We start from the raw sequence: 12060 nt of genomic DNA, 5'->3' as shown, positions 1-12060 counted from the left end.
CACTCTAAAGTGCTGTGTATCGTTCAAAATATGCTCCTGTTATGAAAGAATTGTCTTCTTATTTAGTAATTTCTTCATTTTTAATTGCTGAAGACTAAACAAAACGTCATTATGCAAAAATAAGAATGTTGAGAATAACTAATCGGAAGCAAGCATTCCAAAGCGTTCCATGTTATTTTTATTATGAAAGCCATGTCTTCTAACTTAGTCATTTGTCAATTTGTAATTGACTACTAAAAATAAACATAACAATAATAAGAATGTTGAGATTGACCAATCAGAAGCAAGCACTCCAAAGCACTGTGTAATCATTGAATATATGATTCTATTATTAGATTTTTCTTCCTTGTTTCTTAATTTGCAATTGTTGAAGACTAAACAAAATCGTCATTATGCAAAAATAAGAATGTTGAGAATGACCAATCAGAAGCAAGCATTCCAAAGCACTGTGTAATCATTGAATATATGATTCTATTATTAGGTTTTTCTTCCTTGTTTCTTAATTTGCAATTGTTGAAGACTAAACAAAATCGTCATTATGCAAAAATAAGAATGTTGAGAATGACCAATCAGAAGCAAGCATTCCAAAGCACTGTGTAATCATTGAATATATGATTCTATTATGAAGGATTTTTCTTCCTCTTTAGTCATTTCTCAATCTGGAATCTACAATATGCAAAAATAAGAATGTTGAGATCGACCAATCAGAAGCAAGCATTCCAAAGAGCTTTCTGTTGATGAATGATTGTATTGTAAAAGACGTTTCTTCTAACTTAGTCATTTCTCAATTCACAAGTGTTGAAGACTGAAAAGCATGTATGAAATATATTCAAAAAAGTGCACCAGCTTACAGTGCAGCACATGTAGTAGTATTCGTATTACAAGTTCGAGTACAAGTTTCTTGTATTAATGCTCGTCTGGGTCTGGTTGTATATATTTGATTCTACAGCTCTGTAACCTAATCCTCTGCTTAATCAAGACTGCTTTTATGTGTGTAACTGGATTAAAATCACTTGTAAAGTGAACTGGAACATTTTTACTTGCTACAATCGACTGTTCAAAATCCTGCTTGACAAGAGTTTGACAGTCTTATGCTCTTTTTTTCTTTAATATAATCACCCAAGGCCATTCTGGAGAACTGAGCAAACAAATCTCACGTCAAGTTTTTTTTTTTTTTTTTTTTTTTTTTTTTTTTTAACGGGTTCAAATACAAAAGATCTTTGTCAGGTGTACAAATTTTATTTAAATTTTTTTAATTAGCCACAAACATTTCAAATCAATCCCCCTCTCACCTCTTTACAGTTTGCATATGTCAAGATTAATAACAAGTTGTCATCGATAACCAGAAAGGTCGGCCTTACTGGTTTTTGGTGTAATTGTGTTAAGAGAATTGGAATGCGTTGATCAAATATGTCCTCATATGCATTTACTGTAAGAGAACAGTCTCTTAAATTGCAAATTGCGCAGTGTTTGTGTCTTTTTGACAAATTAAATGTTGGGTTTTTATATGTATTGTTCAACTATTTTAATAAGTAAATGATTGAGAAATGAAGTGAAATAGATTACGCATTTGTAAAATGATGGTATCTGGTAAACGAAAGGTTGTTGGACACTTTTCACAATTGTATCCATAAACCAGACTTAGACTTGGAACAGACTGTTTAGTTAAAAACAGATTTAAATCTGTTGTTTTTTATATGACAATTGTGTACTTAAGTCGTGTTATATAATAAAATGAATGAGTGGAAGTCCCCAACATTTTCTGTTTGTGGGTGTGTGTTTGCATGAATGCATAAGTCACAGCATGTCATGCTCCAAATATAAGTCAAAGTGTAATGTATTGAACGGGATGTTACAGATTTTAAGATATTCCAGTTGATTCCTGTGCAACCAGTGAAACAACTTGTAAACTAAAGCCTACAAAGTCTAAGGTACTGTATATTGGGAGTTTTGTATTCAGTACAAAAGAAGGCAAAAAATAATAATAATTTGCCATTGTGAACTGTATGCCAAAGCTAAGTCGCCTTCTCTGAATGTAAGAAGGTACACCCACTGGATGACTCTGGTCTACAAGGCTCTTCTGGGACTGGTGCCTTACCTAAGTTCCCTTCTTCATAATATGCGCCATGTGCTCTTCAGTCTGAACTAATAATGTCTGAGCTCATCCCAATCAAAGCTTTTTCCTCTATCCCTTTTAACAAACTACAAGTCTATTTCTCAAGGTATGTGTTTTTAACATATTGTAATGTGGTATAGCTGAACAACTAAACTGTATTTTTTTTTTTAAATTTTCAATTTATTATTAATATTATTATGTTTTCTTTCATAAGTTGTGTGTTGCGGACCTCTTGGCCAGGTCACCCTTGTAAATGAGATCTTGATATCAATGGGTTCTTATCTGATTAAATAAAGAAACACATCTAGACCACACACCAGCTGATTGGTGGAGATGAGACCAATTATAATATGGCAATGGTTAGGAGACCATGACGGACAGTGGGCAAGTTTGTCCAGGATGGCGAGGTTAAACCCCTACTCTTTTCAAAAGACATCCTGGGATTTTTAACAGCCACAGAGGGTTTAACTCTCATCCGAAAGACTGAGCTGTATAGAGTCCCCATCAATATAGTGGGGCATTAGGACCCACTGCTGGTCTCACCAACATCACTTCCAGCAGCAACCTAGCTTTCTCATATGGTCTCCCATCCAGGTACTGACCAAGCGCAGCTCTGCTTAGCTTCCGTGGGCGACCATGTAAGAGTTGCAGAGAGCTAGCTGGCCGGTAAGAAACAAGGTGAGATATTTGCAATGTGAAGAAAGAACAATTGAAATTATAAAAAAAAAAACTTTTATTTTAGCATTTTGTAATAGAAATAGGACAAATAATACAAATTATCAAACTTATATATACTTTTCTGTTTACATTTTAATAATAAAAGAAATCACAAAATAAAAAACGGCTGCCAAAATATCAGTGCTTCTTCATAAAGCTACGAGTCGTGCTACAGAGTTAACAAAATTGTATCATTGCTTATGAACAGTCTCACAAGCCAAGGGTATTTACAGACAAACATACAAACAAACTTCTATTAATCTTAACATCCAACCGGTGACCTACTTGGACCTTCAACATGACGTATGATCATTGATCACAGTCTCTCCAAAATATTTTAAACTGCAGCTCTGCCTTCTTTCTGTTTAGCCAGAGTAGGAGGGGTCCCATGACTGAGCTTGGTTTCTCCCAAAGTTTGTTCTTCACATCCATTGGTGGAGTTCTGGTTCTTTGGCACTGTGGCCTCTGGCTCTGCTTTGGGTCGGTGTAGCTGCTCTTCATTAGTTTGTCCTTCAAAAGTGACATTCAAATTCTTATTTGTGTTATCTAGAACTATACCAGCATACCACTATCACTTCAGCCTGCCTGATTTGCTAAATATGTTCTGCAATTTGCAAATATTATTAGGGCCTTTTATTGTTTTTTCTTCATCTGTGTAAAGCTGCATTGATGCAATCAACATTGTAAAAATAAAGATGACTTGACAAGCAAAGTTCCACTTCTTCCCTGAGCTGACCCTTTCGATGGATATGTACATTATAAACAAATGTTCCATTCACTGACATGCGTCCATCATGTGTATCCTCAGCATTGCTCTTTTCAGCTTATTCACTGATTTGTATTGAGTTATTTGGCAAGATTATGACATTGACCGATGATCACAAGTGCAAGTTCTCAAAACGTCTGCCCTCTTTCCAGTCTATAGGGCAGGTTAGCCAGAAGGAATTTGAGGTGGTCTGGTAGCAGAAGTGGGGAAGAAGGTATTTCCTTCGCCTCAGTGTTAGATGTTGCCTTCACCTCTGGTTTCCTTCCGAGCTTCATGGTCAAAGAGAGTGGAGATTCTTCACTGTAACTGTGGAGTCTGTGATTCATGCTTTCTTGGTTCTTTATCACAGGAACTTGCACCAGTTTGGGTTGAGAGGGTCTTGGTGCATCCCTTTCTAACGTAACTTTAAGAGAGTGGTTTACCTGATAAGAACTGAACATCTGGGGCTTTGAATCTGTCGGAACCCCATTGCCACCAAAGAGTCTGAGCTTCTTCATGGCATTATCTTGAGAGATGGGATCTGTCGGGTTTCTAAAAGCACTCTTCAGACTCAAATTGGCTGGCTCCTCAGCTGTGGATGAACTCTCTGAGCTCTCTGAACGTGATCGCACATGGAACTTGTGCTCGGGTTGTGCCTCGGCTTTGGTTGGGTCTTGAAACGCAGAGCCATTTGCTGTCAATCCCGGGTTGGAAATCATTCCTCTCCTTATGAGCTCATGAAGAAGCTTTAGAGGAATCTGTATCTCCATATTGCTGTTGGATTCCGGGATTGGGAGTCCAAGGGGATTGCTTCGGTGCACCAACTTGGGTGCGGGTGCACCAGAAGACTCTTCCTTCACCCAGTCTTTATGTAAGTCTCGTTCCCGGGACTTCATAGTGACTGCCTCTGAGTAGTGTGGTCTGCGGTTGAAGAGATTGACCGAGGGAGGACTTGGTCTCCTTGGGACTGGATTTGCATTGGAAGATGAGGTGAGGTCAATGACATCAGGCTTCGGTGGACTCGGTCCAGATCTTACGGACCCTTCTCCAGTTGATGTCTCATCAGCTGGTTCTTCTTGTTCTGCACCGTCTTCTGTACTTAAACTCCTTTGAGGGTAAAGAGAAGACGCTTTGTTGAGGAACTTGGGCTTTTTGGAACAAGGGCTGAAAGATGAAGGTGTGTCGCTCAATGTTTCAAGTCTGTTTTCTGTCCGGCTAAGGTTGAGAGGTTCCTCCAAACCAGCTGTTGACCTGTACTCATTAGCTAGGTCACGTAGTGTTTTTATGGACCGTTTGCAAATCTGAGCATCCATAGATGGTACACTCATATATGAAGCAGGCGTTCTGGGAAGATCATGAGAAGGGTTGAGGCTCAAATGGGGCAGGGTGGATTCCCGAAGAGCGATGTAATTGGACATAGGTGTGCTCCCGTGTGGAAAGAATGGACTAGGCATGCTAAAAATTGGTCTCTGCTCCGTGAACATACTCGGAGAGGTCTTGAGAGGAAAAACAGACAAGAGATGGACTTAATTAGTTTGGTGCCTGGTAGTTTTCATTCCTTGAATGCCACTGTGAGATGTCATACCTGAGGAAATACCGGGAGGTGTCGGAAATCTGGCCGTTTGTCATTTCTGGGGTACTCCTGCTCAAAGTCATGGTAACTGCTCGGATGGAAGCGCTTTTGGGGTCGAGGACTCCTGAAGACTAAATCATCCCTGTATCCAGTTTGGTGACACTCGTAAGGAAGAAGAAGCCTGGTCGGACAAAGAGAGGTTTGAAAATGTATTCATGAAATTTATGAACGTAACATGAACTTCCTTTTTCTTTAAGGTCTATTTTTAATTTTAAAAATAATAATTATAGGCTGGGTGATTCATTGCAAATGTGATAAAGCAAAGCTACAATTGTCATGCACATCTTGTCAGGAAAGCACAGTGTGATCAGTAGTAATTCTCTTTTTAAGGCTAGAGGGTTCTCTCATGAAGACACTAGTACAGACACCTAATATATGTATATCACAAGCCCAATGACCCCTTTAAAGTAACATGCACATACTTTTCATAGTGTCTGCGTGTACATGTGGCTGCGCTGGTGCTGCGTGGGTTTCCTCCAAGTATGTTGTAAACTTTTTTCCATAGCTGCTGTGTAGTAACCTGGAAAGTATACAAAAAACAGGTTAAGATTTAGATTTTGTTTAGTTTAGTTTAAACACATCAAAGTCAACAAAGATTTTTCCTAAGCAACAATTTGGTCAATATTAATCACGCTGACACTGACAGAATACAAAAACATGCATATGGTGTTATGCTTTGGCTGGAATAGACAATAAGGGATAGTTCAACCAAAACTGACAATTCTGTCATCATTTACTCATCCTCTGCTTGTTCCAAACCCGTTTGACTTTCTTTCTTCTGTTGAACACTAAAGAAGAGATACTGAAGAAAGCTGGAAACCTGTATCTACTGACTTCCATAGTAATATGAATATGTAAGTCAGTGGATACAGGTTTCCAGCTTTCTTCAAAATATTTTTGTGCTCAACAGAATACAGCATCCAAATTTATTTTATGTGGCCTTAACTAATATACTCACACTGAAATTAATAATTCGTTACAATGTGTAAATTACATGTTTTACATTGTACTTATGCTTTATTAACTCTTTACTTTCTGCTCTACCAAATGCTTGACCATATTTTGACTGTTTTAAATGATGTCTACTAAAGGTTTCCGATAAAGTTTTGAAACAAGAATGAGTTTTCATTTTTTGGGTGAACTAGCCCTTTTAATAATCTTTACAAAAATTAATTTTGAATACAATCAGTTTCATTAATATTGTGTTCTGTGTAATTTGTATTTTTTTACCTGCTGATAGCCTCCCAGCTCCTTCACAGTTTTGTACATTAGGAACATATCGACTGGGAAGGAAAAACAAAGTATACATGTTAATATCCTGATATGTGTTTATTTTTTAGATCAAGAGTGTTTAATCCTGTTCCCCAAAAGCCAATGTTTTGCAGAATTCAGCTTAACTAGAGGCTTCTCTCTCATTTTCTGTCAAACTCTGCATTACAGTGGCTTTTTCCCCCTGGAGTTTCACGTATGTCTCTCGCTCACTCTGTTTGAAGCCTAGATGAGGTATTCTCTCAATAGGAGTTCCTCTGTCTTTCATAAAGAGGTAGAGGTCTTTGAGGAACCTCTCTTCCGACATCTCATCCCCCAGTTCTGTGCTCCTCTCCTGCGGGACGTCCTGCTCCATCATGCTGACCTGGAATTACAGTATCAGCATTTCAACACTCCACGTATTGGATCATTACAAAGGTAACATTTTATTAATAGTATTGTAGACAACTTGGTAAATATTTACACAAAGTTAGTTTTTGTTTATTAGTGTTATAGATGGGACGTCCCAGTTTGGTGTCGGCATCAAATTCATTAAACAAAAGTGATTTAAATGCTTGTTTAATGCTTCAAAGGACTGTAGTTGTAAAATGGCCAAAAAAAAAAAACAATTGGTAACTATCATATGATATGATCATCATTTTTTTTTTGCTCGGGGAAAAAAATAAACAGGACACGCTGTAATTTAAAGTGTAAAAATAGTTGTTAGGACTATTTATTTTGATGCTTAAAACCTTTTCATTTTGACCCATTTACTGTAAAATAATAATAATAAGATTATTAAATCTAAATGATGAACATACTGGAATTATATGCAAATATATTTAATATTTTAAAAATATTCAATTTTAATACACTTATTTTAACAAATAGGCCTACATTTTAAACGGCCATCCTTTTTGGTGGATATTTACTGTCTGCTGCAAATCATTAAGCAATACAATTGACTAATAATTAAATTATCAATATTAACTGTTTAAAAAAACAACATAAGTAGACATATTTTACATTTAACTTCACAACTAATTTTGATTGTGGCATTTAATTTCATTTGAGACAAACGTTTAATGGGTAATATCTGTTTCAGTTATTTTAGAATGCCTTATATGTGAATAAAATGTCCATTTATTATAATTTATCTTCAATAACTTGGTATTTCCTTATTATCATCCTAATAAATAAACCCCTTTGCGATAGCCAATCTAACTTTCTTCCTTTGATTCGAAAGATGCGTGTGTCTGTTTATGTGTAGAGATTAATATCTTAATCATGAATAATCAAGAACATCTGAAACACATGACTTAACTATCATAAGCACTTCGTGTACCATGACTTTCGGGTAAAAGTTATTAATCTAAACGCGTCTGACGCACACGATTCTTATCCGTGCACGAGTAGAAAAGGCGGCTTGACGGCAATATTAAATCTCTTATTGTTAACGACTCATGACACCTGTTCTCATATTTCTTGTTTTTAACAGGTGCATGTTGATGGATTTCCTGAATGATGTCTGAAAAGCACCACCAAACCTTAACAAATGTTTGAAAAAAGAGCTTCTAAATAGGTATTTATAGTTCAGTGAAGTAACTTTTCCATCTAAAAGTTATTTTAGATTCACACACACAAAACTACGAGTTCACTCTTAAAAGTACAGTTCACCCAAAAAAATGAGTTTACAGTTTATTCAGTCTCGAGTGATTCCAAACCCCAGCAAACAATTTTGTGTTTAATAGACCACTAATAGACATCTAAACTAGACAGCTAAAACAAGGCTAATTTTGGACTGTCAGTGAAAATCTAATAGACATCTAAAAATACCCCAAAACTAGACTAGTTGTCAAATAGACAGATTAGATCGACAACATAGTGTGGTCATTCATTTCTGTTCATTTGATGAATAGTCTAGTTTTGGCATATCTTAGACGTCTTCACTGACAGCCCAAATTTAGCCTGGTTTTTAGCCAAGATGATGTTTAGACGTCTAGACATCTTTTAAAAACAAAAACTGCATACTGGGAACTCTTTGAGTTTCTTTTTTTCATTCAACAGAAAAGACAGTGTTATGAAGAATGCTGTAAACCTGTAACCACTGACTTCTATAGTAGGATAAGCAAATACTATATGGTCTCAATAGTTAAAGCTTTCCAACCTTTTTATAAATATTTTCTTTTGTGTTCAACAAATTAAACTTATACAAGTTTGAAGTAAGTGAACGGTGAGCAAATGATGATTTTTCATTTTTGGGTGAACTAATGTTTAAATATAAAGGTCAAAAAAAGGTTTTCGCAAGCACAGTGCAAATGAAAATCAATTCTTGATTTCTGAAAAATAACCATTTAGTCAAAATATTTTAAAAGAACCATTTGTATTTCTGAGTAAAAACACGTTAAATAAGTTAAAGACTTTTACTGGATTTATGATATGATGTCTATTATTCAGATGAAGAGACTCAGATTTTTACGGACTAGCTCCATGAGAAAATGTTTGCCTACTTGGGGTCAACTTCTTGATTTATTTGACAAATCTACATCTCAAGAGCAATCCACTGACCCCTCTGAGGTTTAAACTATACACCCTCACTAGTTTTGATTGTATGTTTTCTTTGTTGCTTTCTTTTATATTGTCTTTTGTTTGTCCAAAGTACGAGTCAATGTTTGTTCTTGTTCAGTGTGTGTATATATATATATATATATATATATATATATATATATATATATATATATATATATATATAATATATATATAAATGCCTAAAATAATTTTTTAAAAAGTTAAAGATTTTTTACCCACACAAAAAAAAAGCCTTTTAGAATTTGCGAACGTTAACAAACTATGATAAATAAAAATAAATAAACTTTGATTTTAAATGTGTTCTTTTAAAAACTGTTCACTGAAAGGTTATTATGAGAGTCCAAAATAGTTGTGAAAACCTCAATTTTTAAGTCTTTTTCTTTCTGGATCCAGTTATGAATCAGGAACCCTAAGAAATTTTAGGCTTTCAAATTGCACACACAGAAAAAGGGGGCTTTAGCTTCTTTGTGTTAATTGCAGTGCTATGTAGTACCACTTACATTAACTCCTAATCATACACTGTTAAGCCCAACAAGTTAAGGTAACTCAAAATATTTGAGGAAACCGATTTGGAACAAACCATTTGAGTTCACAAATAAGTACTGTGAACTTAATCCATTTGAGTAAACAAAGCAATTTGAGCACAGTAACACCCAGTAAATGAAGAGAACTCAAACCAACTGAGTACTGTAAAACCCAATAAGTTAAGGCAACTCAAACTGTTTGAGGACACTGATTGCTACAAACCATTTGAGTTAAAAATTTATCTATATGAGTACTGTGAACTTACTCCATTTAAGTTGAATAAGGTATTTAATTACCTTCAACACTGAGTTTAAAACTCTTTTTTACATGAGTTGAATTAACTTACTGTCAAATTTGAGTTAACTACTCTCATTTCATTTGATAAAGTTGACTGATTTACAGTGTAGAGGAACTGATTTTAGTGTTTTGGTAAGTTGCTACATATCACCCTCTTTGAAGATATAGGTGCTATGATTGCCACCTACTGTAAAAAAACACATCAACAATGCTAATCATTTGATGGCAATCAAAGCAACATCAAACCTTACATCTACTATTAATTACAGCACAGCCCTTTTTGATACCAAACTAATTTAAATGCATTGTAGAGATGCAAAAACCAATGTAAATTTAGAACTGAAGCTTTCAGATGAATAAAACACCTCTTATTATACTTTTTGTGTCATTATTTTGGTAGTCAGGGACAAAGTTTTGACATCAAATCGATGTACATGGTGTGTTTTTTGTGGTCAATTTACTGGTCAATTTACTTAATCACTATGATTTATAAACATCAACCAGCGCTGTATAGATAAGCTGTCGAAGGGATTACTTGACTCAATCAAGCAATTAGTTTGTCTCATTGATAACTACTAATCCACCACTTATGATGACTGTCAATGACTAACTGAGATCAGCCAAATTAGTTCATTAACAAAACAGTTCAGTTTTACAACAACACAACTTTTGTAAATACACTTTACAACTCATAAACATGAGGAAAGTGGATGGAATCTTAATAAATCTTAAATTTAACTTGGAATCTTAATTTAAATACTTTAAATTGTACGATCAAAAATAATCTCTGGATAAATGATCATCAGTTGTGTCTGACACAATAAAGAAAGCAATATGATTTGGATCCTCAGGATATTGGAAAATTGCAGAAATCCACTTTTCAACCCGTCTATATAACGAAAGTCGACAGAATTCTATACTACCTTTAATTGTGTGGGAAAAAAAACTAAGTGTGGATGAAATATCATTTTTTTTTGCCTGATATAATAAAACAAAGCAAAATTTGGATCCTCAGGATGTAATATTTTGGAAAATTGCAGTGTAGTCCAGTTTTGTTTTGACCGCAGTGTGTTTTATTTTTTCCCAAGAATATCACACAGGTTTGCAGTATAATGAAGTAAACAGTTTACAGAATGACTAAAATAAAATAAATCAAGTCACCACCAAGTTAGCATCATCATCATCATCATCATCATCATAATCATCATCATCTTACCTGTATCCTCAATGATTTCTCTGTGTTGGATGGTGTTATTGGCTCCTCAATGGAGATGTATGTAATCCAGAAAGAGTAGTGTAGAAGTGAATATTAAGCGGTTGGTTAAAGAGACGTCCTCAATCTGTCCCTGCAGCGGAGTGAAATCAGGCCCTCTGAGCGCTGCGATGTCTATTCAACCGTCTTCCTTTCAGGAATGTGGCGTTGGACTGGTTCTTCCTGTTCTCTCAACAGATGCCAAAAACCTCAGTGTATAAATATCACTGATAATTACCCTGAGATTATTACATTAATATTTAGTCATCAACGTTTGTTCTTCCCAGGAAGACCTGGCCATTATGCGCCTTATTAATTCTCTTTTCTCTTTTAACAGCGCATGAAGTGATTTCCCCACCCTGACATTATTAAGTGTGAATGACATCACGCTTTATAATAATGTGCAGGTTATAGAGATGATGAAATGAAGTGCTGTTTATAATTAGCGCTGTTTATAATTAGAGTATTAGTTGAGTGAATTGACTTTGATGTCACCATTTGTGTTATTTTAGGGTCATTTTTCAATTCATATTTCATTTTTTAGTTACATACAATTGAAGTTAGAATTACCCCCCCCCCCCCCCCGTGTTTATTTCCCCCCAATTTTTATTTAATAGAGAGAAGATTTTTTTCAACATACAGTATTTCTAATCATAATAGTTTTAATAACTCCTTTCTCATAAAAGATTTGTTTTATCTTTGCCATGATGACAGTAAATAATATTTAACTAGATATTTTCTAAGATACTTTTATACAGCTTAAATTGACATTTAAAGGCTTAACTAGGTTAATTAGGTTAGCTAGGCTGGTTAGGGTGATTAGACGAGTTATTGTATTACGATGGTTTGTTCTGTAGGGGCTAATAATTTTGTCCTTAAAATGGTGCTCAAAAAATTAAAAACACTTTTATTTTAGTCGAAATAAAACAAATAAGACT

The 12060-nt window shown here is 35.1% G+C and overlaps 1 protein-coding gene across 1 annotated transcript; it reads right to left on the bottom strand.

Annotated features, from left to right (window-relative positions):
* Positions 1 to 3479: 3479 nt before the first annotated feature.
* On the bottom strand, positions 3480 to 11228 carry arid6 (AT-rich interaction domain 6). The gene is given in 6 exon segments (NM_001080201.1): positions 3480 to 5074; positions 5164 to 5332; positions 5634 to 5731; positions 6442 to 6494; positions 6694 to 6844; positions 11087 to 11228. Coding segments are annotated over 5 exon segments (1812 nt in total). The 5' UTR covers positions 6839 to 6844; positions 11087 to 11228; the 3' UTR covers positions 3480 to 3727.
* Between the last annotated feature and the right edge of the window lie 832 nt (positions 11229 to 12060).

This window comes from Danio rerio, chromosome 21, assembly GCF_049306965.1.
Source record: "Danio rerio strain Tuebingen ecotype United States chromosome 21, GRCz12tu, whole genome shotgun sequence".
Lineage (NCBI taxonomy): Eukaryota > Metazoa > Chordata > Actinopteri > Cypriniformes > Danionidae > Danio > Danio rerio.
This window is presented reverse-complemented; position numbering and strand designations above follow the sequence as displayed.